The 17455-nt window shown below is 39.6% G+C and overlaps 1 protein-coding gene across 1 annotated transcript in view; it reads right to left on the bottom strand.

The window, feature by feature from the left end:
* VWA8 (von Willebrand factor A domain containing 8) overlaps positions 1-17455 on the bottom strand; it is a 402889-nt gene that overhangs the window by 21635 nt on the left and 363799 nt on the right. Inside the window, exons 41-42 of the mRNA XM_011943037.1 lie at positions 6423-6548; positions 3299-3457 (exon numbers count right to left, since the gene is read on the bottom strand). Of these exons, the coding sequence (XP_011798427.1) occupies positions 3299-3457; positions 6423-6548 (285 nt within the window). The remainder of the gene's footprint in view (positions 1-3298; positions 3458-6422; positions 6549-17455) is intronic.

The raw sequence follows: 17455 nt of genomic DNA, 5'->3' as shown, positions 1-17455 counted from the left end.
GGTTTAAAATTTCTCAAATTAAAAAGTTGGGAACTAAAGGAGAAAGTTTAAAAGTGAAACCAAACAAAAAAAGGGAAAACAAATAAGAGTCCTGGGCTCTACGCTACCTTCTCCTGCTAGCCTTCTGACTGCAGGGAAAATTCACCTGCGTCTGTGGAATGAGGACAGTGGAGTAAATGGCCTCCGAGGTGATTCCAGTTCTAAAGTCTGTGGACACGATCAGGAGTTTGCAGGAACAGGACTCATATGCCTTGCTGGGTCCACCTTGTCCCTCCAGACACTCACCCAGGTATCAATTTTTCTGACAGAGGCTCAAAGAGCCTGTTTTGTGATGTTTTAAGGTCTCTTCCTTTGGTTGGAAAGATTTTAATACACTGGTTTCTTAAGACTTTCTATGGTCTTAAATGAGGCTCTAATGTAACTGTAGTGAATGCGATGGAACTAAAACCATTAATGTGCTTCTTGTTAAGAATTTAATGGCATAAACAATGACTTTAAGGCCTGAAAAACTGATTTTATCTTGGTGTCTTGCTGCAATTTCACTTGGATTTTTCAGTCAGATGTTAATATGGTTGTCTTCTCAATATATCTGTGGTTGTGCTGATAAAGGCTGAGGAAATTCTTTACGCTACTGTGGCAACTGAAGAGCATATTAGCAAAACACTGTTTTAGGGATGATACCCACAGAGGCATGTGTGAAGAAGAATGCTCTGCTCACACACTGCTCACTGAACCTTCTATCAGAGTGAGTAGTTTTCATCATCTCCCTCACTGGGCTACCCAGCAGAGTGTCTACTCTTAGGAAGTGCTCAGGTAATGTCTGTAATTTCACCGAATTTAACTGACATCCAGCTGGTCATATGGCAACAGTTTGGTTTGTAACTGTCAATGAAACAAATGAAACAACATCTTGTGAAATGCTCATTTCCTTGATATTGTTCCTTTTGTGTGTGTGGTAAGTCTCGTTTCATTAATAGTTCTTCCATATTATACACTTTTATAAGTGAGAACTGAATAAATGGAGATCTTTCTATATACTCGGCTGCATGACATGCAATGAAATACTCAGCCTGCTGTGTGACAATCATACCACCTCCCTGGAGGTATCAGAACGCCTCCCTGAACACCAGTGGCTTTGCCACCTTCTTCCCTGTCTCGTCCTTTACCCAGTCCTGGGGAGGGAGCTGTGTCAACCAATTTGTTGGTTAATTCCTAATGAATTTTCTTTCTAAAAACTTGGGAGAGGTAGTTTCACACGTCAGAGCAGTTCTGCTCTCAAAAATGTAGACATCCTATTTCTAACAGGAGATTTTATTCAAGCTAACTACGAATCTGCCAATTTTAATGGTATATTTGCTATGGTCTACATTGGTTTAAAATCTCCCTGTAGGGCCAGGCGCAGTGGCTCACACCTGTAATCCCAGCACTTTGGGAGGCTGAGATGGGCAGATCGTGAGGTCAGGAGTTTGAGATCAGCCTGACCAACATGGTGAAGCCCTGTCTCTGCTAAAGATACAAAAATTAGCCGGGCATGGTGGTGGGCACATGTAATCCCAGCTACTCAGGAGGCTGAAGCAGAAGAATCGCTTGAACCCGGGAGGCAGGGGTTGCAGTGAGCCGAGATCGCGCCATTGCACTCCAGCCCGGGTGACAGAGCGAGATGCTATCTAACAAAACAAAACAAAACAAAACAAAACCAAACCTCCCTGTAGCTCAAAGAGAGCTGAGGAACACTGAAATTCAAGATCCATAAAACAGGAAAATGGACTGATCCAAATATTGGCAGCACTCAAAGGTTTTAAAACATTAGGTATGATATGGGTATTTATGCTGATACAATAGATGTCTAACTATTCTTTAGTCATCAATGGTCCAAGTGATTTAAGAGCTATAATCTATCTCATACTAGAAAGGACCTAAAATATTTTAAAATAAACACTTTCTATAAACACACAAAGCATAAAAAAAATCAAGGAAAACTTATATCTGAAGGGAGCAAGGGTGAAGAAAAGGAAAAAGCTGAACACCGGTCTGCAAGCCACGAGACATAACAAAGTTGTCATAGCTAGTCTTTGATTTTGGCTCTGAGCTTCCTGGCAACCAAAACCAAGAGGGAATCTTAAGCGGCTCCATGGCTTTCACTAATCACAAGGGGAGACACATTTCAGTTCTTCAAGGGAAACAAAGCTGCTCCCCACGGTGAAGGTCCATGTTTTATTTGTATTCATGTCCTGTACTTGGACAGAGTCCCGCAACCCACAGCATTCATTAGCTGAAGCTGCCCTTCTTCCACTTAATTCTAAAAGGAATTCCTCATGTAGAGCTTCACACAAGGGGCCCTGGGAAATTCAGGGGGGCAGTATCCTTAATAATAGGCCTAAAGTAAATGAAGTGATGGGTTTCATCAATCTGTTTCTTGTTGCGTACCTCATAACACAGAGATACAACTCAGGGAAGCAATCCTGAGGTGCATGTGTGCTGTCAAGTCTAATAGCAATCTAAGATCCCCCATTTCTGAAGGACATGTTTGATCTGTAATGAAATCTAGTCTGTCTACGGACTGTGTGTCCTTCACGCATGTCTGCACATACAGCATTTCTCCTGATTGAACTTTTGATAATAATTACATGGCAGGTGACTGAATTCAAGGTTGTTTGCTCTGGTAAGGGCCAGAAGTGCAGGTGCTCTCTGCGGCTGATTAAGAGAGGATTAATAGGCTCATATCAAGCAGTAACACGGCAGCACTGGGGATCCCTTCTCCATGCTCAGACTTCTGAAATGGAGGGTGTAGCGCAAACTAAGAACACCAAAATGGAAATAGTTGAAATGGAAGGCTGCTTTTCTCCTGGGATAATCATCGTCATTGTTAGCTGGGGAGACACCAGTGACTGTATAACCCTTGCCCACATGGAAATGGAACGTGATAGTGAAGCTTTCAGGGTAGACTCCAACTTTGGAAGGCTGCTTGGCTAGTGATGGGGCAAGAGTGGGTGGGTATGGGGAACTGGGATAAGGACAGGAGACTCTGAGGAGTCTGGGAACAGACTTTTGCTTCTAAGCAGCTCATTTTTTTCTAACATCATGGCTGCAGCATTTCTTCTGTAGTAATCAGTCTTTTAAATTATGCCATTATTTTACAATTACTCCTTCAGATAAAACAAAAGCTTCACTTTCTCTGCACTGATGAAAGAGCTGGTGAGAGGATGAAGATTTTCATTCACTCTGGATGGAGTTTGAATCTACCTATCCATCATCGTGGTCAATGATGCCTCTCATTATTCTTAGTTCATGTCATTACCTTGAACTTCTCCTCATAGTTCTCGAAGGCTTCCATGACCATACACACAGCCTCCATTGTGCGCTCGAGCCGGCCATCCATTCTGTTGAAACGGTACATGCTACCAGACACATCCACCACCAGGCGCAGACGCTTGGGTTTCTGTTGTGGGCTGCCAAGCTGAGGGAAGGAATAACAGAAAAGCCATTTGTGAACTGGCAAACTTCCCCTGGTGGCTGTCTTGGGGATCTCATAGAAGCCCTGGTGTGCCAGCCCCAAGATGGGCAGACCAGCCATAGGCTCAGCCCTGCACAAGGCTGTCCTAGCAGGTAGCAAGGTATCTATGGGTTGTATTGCAGTAAACAGAATTTCAGACTTGTGCTAATGGTTGGGGCCACATGGAAAATATTTTCCTTTGGAATATAGTCCTTTCAAAGCTCACTCTAGTAAAGTTGACTTATTTAGGTTGATGCCTTAAAAATAATATGGTGACTTAATAATCTGGAATGACATGTCATTTTCACTTCATGCCTCAGAGTCAGTAACTCTAGCAAGAGTCTGTGTTATTTTGGAGGGAAGCCCATATCAATTTTACTTGTACGTGTCGGGTAGTGACCTGAAAATCACTCTCCACATAGGCCACAAATAATGTCAGGTTCCTAAAACAAAGTTATGTGATGGGGGTCTGGCAAGGAAATTAATGAAAAGATTTTAAAAACGACTTCTGTGTTTAGTAAGCCACACATCTTCTCTTCCTTCCACATTACTGAATTAGTGCTTTGCTTTTCTTGGCAGTTTGAAAGCATAAAAGTGGCATCAAATTGCTATCTAGAAACAACTGTCCATTAAGATTACAAGATTAAGTTTGATTTTAGACCCACAACTGCCAATTTGCAGATTTAAAAAAAAGTTTGTTAGTTTTGCTGACAAGAAAAAAGAAGAAGGCTGCGTGCAGGGGCTCATGCCTGTAATTCCAGTGCTCTGGGAGGCCAAGGTGGGAGAACTGCTTGGCCAGAGGTTCAATAGCAGCCTGGGCAACACAGCAAGAACTCATCTCTACAAAAGACACACAAATCAGCTAGGGTGGTGCTATGTGCCTGTATTCCCAGCTACTCAGCTGGGTAAGCTGAGAGGAGCACTTGAGCCCAACAGTTTGAGGCCGTAGTGAGCTATGATTGTACCACTGCACTAAAGCCTGGGCAACAGAGCAAGACCCTGTCTCTAGAAAAAAAAAAAAAAAAGAAGAAGAAAAATTCCAGATTATTCTGTTATTAAATATTTGCTGACATGTATAAAAAATAATGAGCAGAGTTAGTAATTTCAAGAAAACACGGTGGGTATTGAGAGTGTAATGGTTTGAGGCAAATTCAACATATTTCTTAAAAACTTGTTGAGTCTGCCCAAATTAAGGACACTTACACATATGCTTCCATGACTACTCACAATTTCAGATGCATCCAAACACAATTGTTGACCACAATGATTCAGTAAAGAAAGCAGCTGTTGACTCATACCAATGACACAGAAATAAGAACTCCCCAAATCACCACCAGATCCTCTCTAAATAAATATTTAAAAGGAGTGACTCTCCCTTCCCCCTACCAGTCCCTGCACCCCCAGCTCTCAGTGGCTACTCAGCAATTCTGGTTACTCAGGAATACAAGAGATCACAGAGCTCACCAAGAGACTCAATATTTCATCCTGTCACCATTTTGTTTTGCTATTACATTGCAAATATTTTAAATTTATGGCTGTCTAAAACTTTACATACTACAATTATAGTTACTTAAGGGAGACTTTCTTATTTTCTATATATTTTTTTCAGTTATATGATGGACACTGATATTTAAAGTAAGAGAACAGTAGAAAATCACCAAGGTTGTTTTATTGTTTTCACTCGAAGGTTTCTCTAGGCTGAATGGACACACTGGGTGTCTTCAGTTTCCCCTCCAGGGCACCTGCTCTGTGTCCCGGGAGTTGATCTGTATGGACAACCCGTGTTGGGGCTCAGAAATCGATACCCTCTAAATATGGTGCTTGGACATGCTGAACTGAAGAGGCAGCATCAAGGTCTCTCTGACCTTCCTCTCTCTCCCCACAAAGCACCGGATAAGTTGTTCTCTGAAGTTTCTTCAACTGTCTAAAGTTCAGAGCTCCCAAGAAGAAAACGATTACTCTGGGCCCTTCCCTGAGTTTTCATCAACTGAACTCGTATCACAGGAAGAAAGGCTGAAGCCTGTCAACACACCTGGACAGACTTCTGTCACACACCATTGCTCTGTGGGCCCAAAAGACTGTCCCAGGCCACTGTGTGTCCTTCAAGCTCACTGAATTGCCCTAAAACCATTTACTGTCCCCGTAAAATCATCTACACTTCTCTACACTTCTCCATCTCCTTTTCCCTTAAGAAGAAGGGTACATAAGCATCTGTACCTCACTGTGTGGAGGGGGACTCACCCTGGGTTTCACCCCAGTGCACATTAATACATTTGTATGCCTCTTCTCCTATTAATGTGCCTTTTGTGAGGTGATTTTCAGAGAACCTTCAGAGGGTGAAGGGGAAATTTTCCCTTGGCCCCTACAACCACATCAGCCGGCTTCCTGGCTGCTGACTTCCAGTGGGTTCTACTCTTGGGAGGTACTGGTGGAGGTCAGGGGGTGAGGGTGGGGTATTTGTTCCCTTGGCCCCCTCTCTGCCGTCACCCATGGACTGGCTCCCCTTCTGCTGAAGGCCACCACTCCATCAACCACCTTTTCCAGGTTCCAGGAACTGCTCTCTCATTCTGTCCTTTTAGGCCTCAGGGTGAGTTAGATCCCCGCTATTGCTATCCCTGGGTTACTGCACTGTTTATTTTTGATTTTCCTAAACCCCACCCTTATTTTTGTAAATAGTCTTTGTATTGATTGTTTCTTAAATTACCTAATTTGAGCATGCCTTATGTTTCTTGCTGGGACCTTGAGTTGAATGATAAATGGTATAAAATTTATGGAGTTTTTCTTCTTCATTTTTTTTTTTTCCCACATAATGCTTTCCTTGGTTGCCATATTCAGGGTTTGTGATATTTTGACATGACCCAAGAAAGCAAGCTTCTGTAAAGAGGGCTAGACTATGCAGAGCTGAGGCTAGCAGTTCACCATGACTTACTTGCGGCTCCAGGTCACCCCGACGTTTGTAGATGGCTTTTTCTCCAGTCAGCCCATCGATGATCTTGGCGTCATCTAGTTCCCCAGTAGCTTGATGTCTTAGCCACTGTCTTTCTTTACCTTTAGCCTACAAAACACACACACACACACACAAAGCCTTATTTTAATTAGTTCTGCAGGGTCTCTGACACACTTTGTGCATGAATAACAGGAAACACACCTGGGATCTTTCCAGTAAGTGACGGTTCTGCATGAACACAGTCGTATAAATGAACTGGTTTCTGCTCTCCTGACAAAGAAATGCCCTTTGTCTGTTTTAATTATTTCAACATATGGAACAATAAAACGAATGAAAGGTGGTATGCAAATGAGTCCCTGGAGAGATGTTCAATATCTGAAAATAAAATAATAGGGATGCATTTCTTATGGATTTTCTGTCACAGTGCTTCTCAAAAGTTTATTACTTAAAATAATCAGCTTGAACTTGTTAACACTGTCTGCAAGCCCAGAGAAAACATGACCTTCAGAATTCTACCTTGTGGAAAAGAGTTTGTTACTCAAGTTCTCTGTGATTTAGTGTGCAAATGGAAATAGCTGAAAACAATAGTATGTGAACATTTGTACCCCACAAATCTTTCTGGTTATCTATCTTCAGAAATCTTCTGCATTACTTTTCTACACGTTTTTCTACATAATACTTTGCCACAATAACTTACAATTATGCCAGTTGGCTAATTTTACGGTAGTAAACTGATAAAGAATTATAGTATTCCAATCAAGGCATATGCTTATTACAGCCAATGGCTATATTTACATTAACGAGTGGGAAGAATAGCTAAGATGTTTTTATGTATGCAAACTAAAGTAGTAGTTAAGATTATGTGTTCCAGCGTCCGCCTGGTTCTAACTGTTCTTTCACCACTGTTCAGTATCTGATCTGAGGCAAATTACTTGACCTGTCTGCATCTCTGTTTCTTCATCTCTAAAATGAATATAACACTAGTCTCTACTTTAGTAAGCTATTGTAAAGATTAATAAAATCTTACTTGGAATCAGCTAAGAAAGGGCCTGGTGAGCTATGTTAGCTGGTACTATTATTTATCGCTAGTGGATGAAATGCTAACGTGGACAACAAAGTCCACTTTAAGTTAAGCATGCTTCCATCAGTGTTTCATGGGAGGTGGCTATGTGATAGCACTGTCATTGGAAATACAAAGCCACTAAGAAAGCCACATTACACAAAGAAGCGCCACACAATATAACTCTGGGTATTAAAGTATGTATTGTTTTCTTGTTCCTGATACCCTTGCTGGACACAGGGGCAAAATTACCATTTTGGAATACCCATATATTAATGCAAATATCACCAGCATACAGATTATTAATTCTGGTGGGTGGTTACTTCTAAGAACTACCAGGCATGCGACCCTTGGGAGAATGTTCTTTCCAGATTATGTTCTTGGCAAGAATCCCATGATCTCTCAGGAAAATGGGTCACTCTGGAGCACTGCTATCATGTAAAACTTGATCAGATACCCAGTTATGGGTGGCAACAGGAAGGAATGTGCACAGTCTTCTAGAATCCCCCTTCCTACTGGTCTATCCATGAATCAGACAGGCAAGCTTAACCACACAGCACAGTCCTTTTCAGAACCCCTCACTTCACCAGTGATTGGAACTTAGCTCTTATCTCTTCTTTCCTAACATTTCTGTTCTCTGGTGTGGATAATCCTCAGGCTTCCCAGATAATTCATCCTGGGAAATGCTATTGTGGATGACCATCGGTGTACCTTCAGTCTTTACATTCTACAACTCTTGGAGGTACCAAGCTGCAGAGCACTGGGTTCTAATGGCTTTCATAGATGAGGACAGACTCTCACAGACTAGTCTAGAGTGGGAAAACCAGCACTGCAGAAAGTAAAAGAGAACATGGTGGCAGTGGTTAGCAGCCATTAAAGTGGCATGGAACTTGGATTCTTGAGCCGGGTTTAAAAGAAATGCAGGATTAGAACTGGAATGACATTGTATAACATGTTACTTATTGGCTGGGCCACTGTCATCATGAAGCATTGATTTTCCAAGTTTTCCTAAATACATTGACAAGGCAATGACCCCAAGGACTCCCTACCCAGTCCCATTAGCTGCTACATGGTTTTATTAACCAGTGATGCTTTTACCATGTAAAGAGCCACTGCAATGGCTACAGATTGTCATTTTTGTAATTTTTGTTTTTTTGAGACAAGGTCTGTCTCTGACACCCAGGCTGGAGTACAGTGGTATGATCATAGCTCACTGCACCCTTGAACTCCTGGGCTGTAGTGATCTTACCTCCTAAGTAGCTGAGACTACAGGCATGTACAACCACAGCTGGTTAATTTTTTGTTTTTAAATTTTTGTGGAGTTGGAGATCTTGCTATATTGCCCAGGTTGGTCTCAAACTCCTGGCTTCAGGCGATCCTCCCACCTGAGCCTCCCAAAGTGCAGGGACTATGCATGTGAGCTATTTTTGTGATTTCTAATGCAGGTCACAACTGTAGCAAAAATAAATTTAAACCCCACCATCTTACCATAGAGAAAATAAAAAATGCTAAAATTCTAACTAATAACTCCACTGTCCTCTTTACTTTGGTGTTTCTAAAACCAGAATATACCTTATAGTTGATGGCAGAAAAAACTTGTCAAGATGACTGGTAGAGGGACTAATTGTGACCTGGTTGCTGTAGCTGGAGGACACACAAATGATGTTGCGGAGCATAGCAGGCATCAGCTCACGGAATTATTTCCATTGATAGCTCAGGTTTGTTTTTGACTTCAGTTAAAATTCCTAATTATTATTTTAAACAATTAAAAAACATTACACTATATAGAACATTAGAATAATGAACAAAGAAATGGAGCACTGGATGCAAATACACTACAAGTGAAGCAAGATTATTTGCTACAGAAACGACTACACTTCCAATAAGATTTACAAAAGCAAGATTCCCCCAGGGGGAGGAATTTGGGTTTAAATTTGTTGGGAAGACAAATTCCTAGAGGACTGCATGTCCCAGGCCACGCAATTAAAGAAGGAGAAACTGCTACATTTCATGAAATAGATCACAGAATGCTTAAAACTAGAAGAACTGAGAAGACTGATTCAAGTACCATGAAGGACTATTAGGCCCTGTCAAAAAATTCAAGGAAAGCTGTTAAATTTTCTGTGATATGTAATGCAATTAAGCAAAACATGTAACTCTCAGTTTACATTCACCATCATGCAAGAATCCAGGACTTTTAGGCCTTAATATTCTTGTGCTGATATTGCTTCTTTTCCCATAATGATTATAGCTTGAAGACTGTTTCCATTACATATGCCAATAAAAGAAAAGGACTTGGTAAAATTTGCAGTGAGAGTGAGGGAGAGGAATACACCTTTTCCAATAAATCTCCTACCTTTTTCTTCCTTTCTGGGGTTTAACTTTTCAAGTTTAAGTACTTGTAATAAAGTGTACAAATCTTAAGAATGTACCTTTACAAAGTAAACACACAATCTTAATCATCCACACTGCCTAAGCCTCGCAGTGCCCAGTTCTGGATGCTACCTTCTCCCTGCCAAAGGTAACCCCTATACTGACCTTTATTACTATAAATTAAGTTTGCCTGTTTCTGGACTTTATAAATATGAAATCATACAATATATGCTCTTTTGTTTCTGGTTTGCGTGGCTCAACATCATCTCTGTGAATTACCCATGTTGTGTGTAGCAGGACTTGATTCTCTTTTGTGCTGCAATGGTATTCCATTGTATGACTTTGTCACAATTTACCCATTCTACAATTCTGTTGATTTCAGTTTGGGGCTATTATGAATAATGCCACCATAACTGAACATGTCTTCTGGAGCAGGTATGTGCATATTTCACTGTGTGGAAAGGCTGGGTCATAGAGTATGGATATGTTCAGCTTTAGTGTGTACTGATAAACAGTTTTCCAAAGTGTTTTTCCCAATTTACATTCTTGTGAGCAGAGTATAAGGGTTTCATTTGCTTCTGTCCTCACCAACACTTTATATTGACAGCTCAAAAAAATTTTTTTAGCCATTCTTTGGGTGTATAGTATATTCCTTCATTTTTATTTTTATTTGCAGATAAATGAATTACTTTTGGTACTGCTTGTCATTGATATTTTTAGGAACATGAACCAGTAGTTTTTGTTTTTGAGAAGTAAACATATGTATCAACCTTTTGAGTCAAAACTATTAGGCACAAAGGCATTTTTATAATAGTAGCACTGTTCATTAGTTTTCAAGTACGTAACTTGCACACAAATATGGGTAGAAATTTGATTTTCTATCCTCTAGCCAGTCCACAATACTTGGAAACTTAAAACAGGAAGAGGCCTGTCAGAATGAATGCTCTTGGGGGCAATGGGCTGGAGGGGGAGCTCTTTAGAAAGTTACTGAAGGCTGAATAAAAATATTTACTGTTTTGGACTGTGTATATAAAGGCTTCTGTATTTTATGAGACTTAGGGAAATACTTCTTGAAATAGTAAGTCCCTACTGCATTTAAATATATACTTTTGTTTATAATAAAAGGCCAAACATGTTCTTTGTTATGTGTTCCTATTGCATGAAGTAAAGTATCCCTGTAAATATGTCTATCTGTTTTGTATTATACATAAGTTCACACTAATGAAAATTCATTATATATAAAGTGAGGGTGCATTAGTAAAACTTCTGTTACAGATATTCTGAAAAAGAAATAGAATTTTATTACTTTCACATAAAGAATACTTAAACTCACTGAAATACTCAGAGAATGATGTATTCTGGTTAATTCACTTTCCAGGAAATAGTTGGTTAACCAGAAAGTACGTACACACACATACACACACACACACACACCTGTAGCACTAAAGACAGAATAAATAAACTTGACAAAAACCAATCATCTTGTGGTTTGTGACACTTTGTCTAATGATTTCAGCACTGAAATCATTCTGATTAATCTTATGTCTTTACTTATTTGGGTTATGATTAATCAAGACTTTTTTTTTTTGAACCTACAAACTCTATAATCAAGCCAATTTTATATTAGTCCTTCCAAATTTGTTTAATGAAGAGAACAGAAAGACTTAAGTAGCAATTCTTACAGAGAGTGTATACATTCTACAGAATAAAGCCTACAAAAGATCATCAAGAAATATTTGTTGGGTGAATGAATAACTGTAAATGATGTTAAAGGATATCTGTGAACAGCGATTCTCTTATTAAACATTAGTTCTCATTATTTTAACAGCTCTTCATGCTCAACCAACACATATTTTTATGCTACAAATGTGTATAACTCAAACAAATAATTACTGGATTAAGGAAAACTTTTATATTGAATTTATAAGATAATAAACTATTAATCAGTGGAAACCACAAAATTTTATTTTGTGGTTCTCAACATACTGGCATAGCTATTAAAAATATTTTACTAAATATCTGCGTAGGTTCCTAGGTGCTCTAAATAGTGAAAGAAAAGAGAAGATATGTGCCTTATTCCAAGGGATTCCCGTTTCTTGAAGTAATATCTCATTGCCAGGGAAAATGGTGGATCATCTATGGTGATTCTCATTAGAAGAGTATATATTCTTGGATGCTGATGTGGAACTAAATCATTATGTTGAGTTATACTATACTGTCTATAGTCACTTTTTATGAACTAAAATTATTTCAGGTCTTTCCTTCAAGAATTAAATATTTTGTAATTTAAAGGAGCTGGGAAGTGTACATCTCGGTGTGCAAACATAACAGAAATCTTATACTTAACAAGTTTAAAACTCAACCCTGGATTCCACCCTAGAAAACCTGTTCTCTCTAAGTCCTCTCCCATCTCAGTGAAGGGCAAGAGGCAACCCCACTCTTCCAGTTGTTCAGGCCCCACACTGAGGAGTCACCTTTGACTCCCTTTCACCCACACCCAATCCACGGGCAAATCCTCTCAACTCCTGGCAGTATCTGACCATCTCTTACCATCTCCATGCCTAGCCTTAGTCCTGTCCTCATTTTCTCTCCTCTAGACCACTGCAGCAGCCTCCTAACTGGTCTCCTTCCTTCAGTTTGAAAAAGTTTTCCAAAGTGATTTTTCCTGCGCAGTTCCCTCTTCACACAGCAATCAGAGGAATTTTTATAAAATAGGTTGTCATTTGTAAGAACTATATTAGAAAGAACCAGCATGGTTAACTTTAAGTCTTTAAAAAGCATGATGGAACTTTATATTTCTCTAATGATTTTCAGGAATGAGGGTATTTGCCTCTCCCATATGCAACATCAATTGTTATACTTTTACTCTCTTCTATTCCTCCTCTATGCCAATTTAACTGACCAAAACCGACAGAATTAACCAAAAATCTTCTTGATTTTTGTTTAGTTTTAAAAATAATGTGAGAATTTAGGCCTTATTTATTATTAAATTCACAATTTTTAATATGGTATACCTTTAAAAAGAATGATTCTTGGTATTTGAGTTTTTAAAAAATAGATTTGCCACAATTATTTAGACGTGATTTTGTGCTGAACTGCTTCTAATGCTCATTACTGGTCCTTTTATATCACAAGGCTCCCATTCTTAAGGAATTTTTATTTCTCTCATAATTGACTATTTATACAAATAAATATATTTATTTCAAAGTTATTTTTTAAAAGGTTACTTAAGAGACATTTTAAGCCTCTGAATATCCGCAACTATCTGTCACTTTGTACTTCGGCTGTGCACAGCACTCGCGGGTCACAGGAACTGTCTCTTCAAAATCCTGCAGACTTTGTTCCTCTATCCCGTGGCATTCAAGGTTTTAGGGACAACTAATGTAAGATTAATTTTTCTTTCTCTAACAATAGCTTGTTTTTTGTCTGCTTCTCTGCTTTTAGGATATTTTCTTTATTTTTGAAATGTTAAAATTCCATGAGGCTGTGTTGAGGTGCTTCTCTCTTTGATTAATTCTGCATGGTACTTTGCAAAGTCCTTTTGATTTACAGACTTAGGCCTTTCTTCAGGTCGGTGCGGTTTTGTTACTACTTTGGTTACTGTTTATGAATATTTTTCAGTGGCCTCTTCTATGGGATATCATTTGTTCATTCAGCATATGTTTACTAAGCACTTACCATGTTTCATGGACTGTTCTATTTGTTGGGATGACTCAGGGCTCTGTATGTCAGCTCTCTACTTTGTTTTTACTAAGTAGCTTTCTTATGGTTTTTACCTCTTTATTTCCTCTGGATAACTTTTCAAGTTTTTTGTTCATATTAGTACTTAGATTTAGGACTGGATGGAGTCTATTCTTTCTACTTTTCATGTAGATTTGAGTTTTGGCAGTGCACTTTTAGTTTTCTTATCTTTCCTTATTGCACTCAATTCCCTTATTATTTCTGCTTGCTTCTTAGCCAGATACTTTTCAATTTATATCTTATTTCACATACTTCAAATTTCTTTGAATTGTGAGAACACAAAGCAGATGTTTTCTAAAAATTTTATGTTTTCTGAAGAATATTCTATCCCAGCAGCATCTTCTGTATCTTAAATGCTTGCTATTCCACCTCAATACGTAAGCTTTTCATACATTCCATGTTATTTTATGTTTTCTGTGTCCTTATTCTCAAATGATGAGATACAAAACTGTTCAGGAACAGATTGGACAGATGCTCCTTGGCTGCATTCACTTTCCACTTAGTTTCTACTAGAATTCTCCTTGAGAGATTTTAAACTGGTTGAACTAAATCTACAATGCCAGCTCAAGAATTCAGCAGGGAAGGAATTGAAACTGTGGACAGTCCCGGCATGAGAACTTCATCACCACATCATTTCTTATTTTGTTTGGAAAAGCCATTGCAATGGGGCCAACTTTGGGCATTTGGCTCCTTTGTGATTTAGTCTTCAAGCCAAGTATAAGTTGGGGCTGGTCTGGCCTTTTTCCCAGGGCTATTCCCCTTTCAGCTTCCTGCTTGTAGCCACTGCATGAAACCTAGACCTCCCCCCAACCATGTCTCCCTAGCGCTGCTGCTTTCAAACGCTGTTGCATGGCAGTGACAAAATGGAGGTCAAGTGATCTGCTTCTCACCAGCTCTAGGGCTCTTTCTCCTTTTCCCTGCCTTTCCAGTCAAGGGATGTTAGTGACATTCTGTTAGCTCTCATGCAGTTACTCATGAATAATGCTATTTCTCAGGAAGGTTTTCAAGTTGTCTTTGAGAGGGGTTCCATCAAACTATATTTAGCAAAAATTCTTCAAAGCTGTTTGCATGTCACTAGCCCTCTTCATTAATTTCTCCTGACATGTTGGGTTTTCAATGTGTAAAGCTTTTGACTATTTAAATAACTGTAATGGTCACCTAGTAAAGACTGGGTTAGAGATGCCCATAGCCATGCAGCCCAGAAGTCAGGACTATATTTCTAGGCTGCACCTGGATGAAGTTGTCCTCTCATGGCCACTGACACCATGTCTTGAGTGATGAGCCATTCATGATGTGCTAAGAAAGAATAACTGGCACTTTGCTGCTCTCCTGTGACATGCAGACATTCCTTGACACGGCTGTTCTCAACCTTCCCCTCTCTTTGCTCTACACTCTTGCCTTAGTTGACATATCTTCCCTTGGCTTGGGCTGTCCCTCTATTCAGATGACCACAAAAATACATATATAAATATCCATATAAACATGAAACCCTATCTAGTCCTCACCTTGCCCCTGAACTCCAAATTCAGGTTTTGAAAACTTTAAACATCATGTTTGATATTTTTACATAGGTGTCCCAATAGTGAGAAAACATATCATAACATCCAAAGCAAACATTTGCTTTCTTCACAAGTCTGTCTTCTTCCTGTGTCCCCTATTTCTGTCCTCCAGGGCTTGAAAATCTCCCATTTCCCTTCCCCCACATTCAGTGTCACTTGTCTTTTTCTCCTACCTCCAAACTGCTTCTTGAATTTGTCTCATTATTTCCATTTTCATTTCAATTACCCTGGTTCAAGTTCCTATCACTTCTCACCCAAATAACTGATACTGTTTTATGATTTAATCTCCTGACTTCCACCTCTCTTGTCTCTGAAACTTCCTCCTCCAAGGCTATAAAACTTCCTAGAGAAGACAGAACCAGCTCTTAGCTCATGCCTGAGACCGCACAGTGTCATGCATCTGTCTGTGCTGTGCCCTCTGCTGGGGCGTTGTTTCCACCCTTCTCTGTCTGGTTACTACTTGTGTGTCCCTCAAGGCTCAGTTCATGTACCCCTACCTCCAAATCTATCCTTGAATCCATTTCTTCTGAGCTCCACCACATTCTAAGCCTCCCTCTACCTAGGTACTTACCATATTAAATGGAATGATCTCTTTAGGTGTCTGTCTTCTCTGCCTCTCAAGCCCAGAATTTTCTTAGTCCAGGGACACTATCTTATCAATCTCTGTGCCCTCAGAGATTGCCAAGCACAGAGCGTGCCACACAATCAGTGTTCAGAGCACTGTTTATCTGAACAAAAGCTTAGTGTGAAACACCACAGGGGAAAATAGGAACATAATCATTGGTTCATGGAGATATCATGCTAGCCAAAGCAATCAGAGAAAGTTTAATTTAGTTTAGCCTGAGAATGAAATCATGATTATAGATCAGAAAAACACTGGAGAGAAGATATGATTAAAATCAAGTGGTTTTTTGTAAGAATGGGATGTTTTCTTTTGTTAGAGCATGCATGCTGCAATAGGAGACTGAGATTCTGAACCAAGTATAATTGAAGTATTCATGGACTGATGAGAAGACTCATGTGATCGATTCACAAAAGGGAAAAGGTACAATAACTCAAAGAAGCCAAGAAAAGTCACTGGTGATAGCTATCTTAATCGAGAAGGAAGACATGTACTGCAACACAGGCACATGTTAAAGCAGACATTAACATGGGTGGCAACGGCATTTCCTGCTCCTCAAATCCCACCTGGAATCAATGAGTGGGCCTGAGGCTGTGCTTTGGAAAGTCATCTCAAGTGATGATTTGCTAGTTCCTGGCCAAACTTTGTGCTGTTCACCAAGGAAACACCCATGGTTACTTGGATTACATAGCAACCTCAAAACAGCTGGAAGATATTAGTCAATCAGAGCCACACAGGACTGGCAGAAGATGGCAAAATGGAACCAAATCAAAGGTTCCTGGCTTTGTTTTCAATCTAAAGTTCCATATTCTACACAAGGCCATGTCCATGCTTGGCCAGTAGCTATGTTTTAAACCAGCCCTATCTTCCTAAATTGAGGACTAGAAGGTCCACCAGAGAATAACTCCCCTATGGAATAAAAATAAAGATTCAATAAGGAAAACACTTGAAAAATGCTGTGTTGGCATTTGGATAATGATGCAAAATGTTTTATGAGTATACGTAAGAATATACTTTTTATGGAATTGTTGAATTGGAAGAAGAGAACAGAGACCCTAACAAAAAACAATGAACTGAGCTTTGGGCCCAGATGCCTGCCTCGCTAGCCATACAGCCCAGGACAGGTTACACCATCTTTCTAATCTTCAGGTCTCTCATTTACAAAATGGGGGCAAAAGATGGCAAAAATGGGACCAATATTCACAGGATTATGAGAATTGACACAATGTATGTTTCCTCATCTATTAAATGTAGAAAATTATACATACTGGTTTCTGTAGAGATTAAATAACACAATGAATGTAAAGTACCTGACTGGGTACCTGGCCTGTAATCCAGGCTGATAAATCTTAGCAAGTACAATGAAGGTAACAATGAAGCAAATCCTTCTGTAGAGAATGCTGCATAGTAGGCACTGTTTATGTATATCATCAGAGTTCTTCACTAACACACTATTATCTGTCATTCCCATTTTATAGAACCCAGGCTGTCTGGCTGCAGAGGATGACAATCATGATGGAGGTGATCTTGGTGACGACAATATAAAGCACCTAGTAGAATGGCTGGTGCATGGTAAATTCTCAGTAAATGCTTGCTATTATTATAATGCTGGTATTGTTTGTAAAGATTTCTAAAGACGGAAGTTCTACATCTATTTTAG

The sequence above is a fragment of the Colobus angolensis genome, unplaced genomic scaffold, assembly GCF_000951035.1.
Source record: "Colobus angolensis palliatus isolate OR3802 unplaced genomic scaffold, Cang.pa_1.0 Scaffold214, whole genome shotgun sequence".
NCBI classification, from domain to species: domain Eukaryota; kingdom Metazoa; phylum Chordata; class Mammalia; order Primates; family Cercopithecidae; genus Colobus; species Colobus angolensis.
The sequence above is the reverse complement of the archived record's forward strand: the minus strand, read 5'-3'. Positions and strand labels throughout refer to the sequence as shown.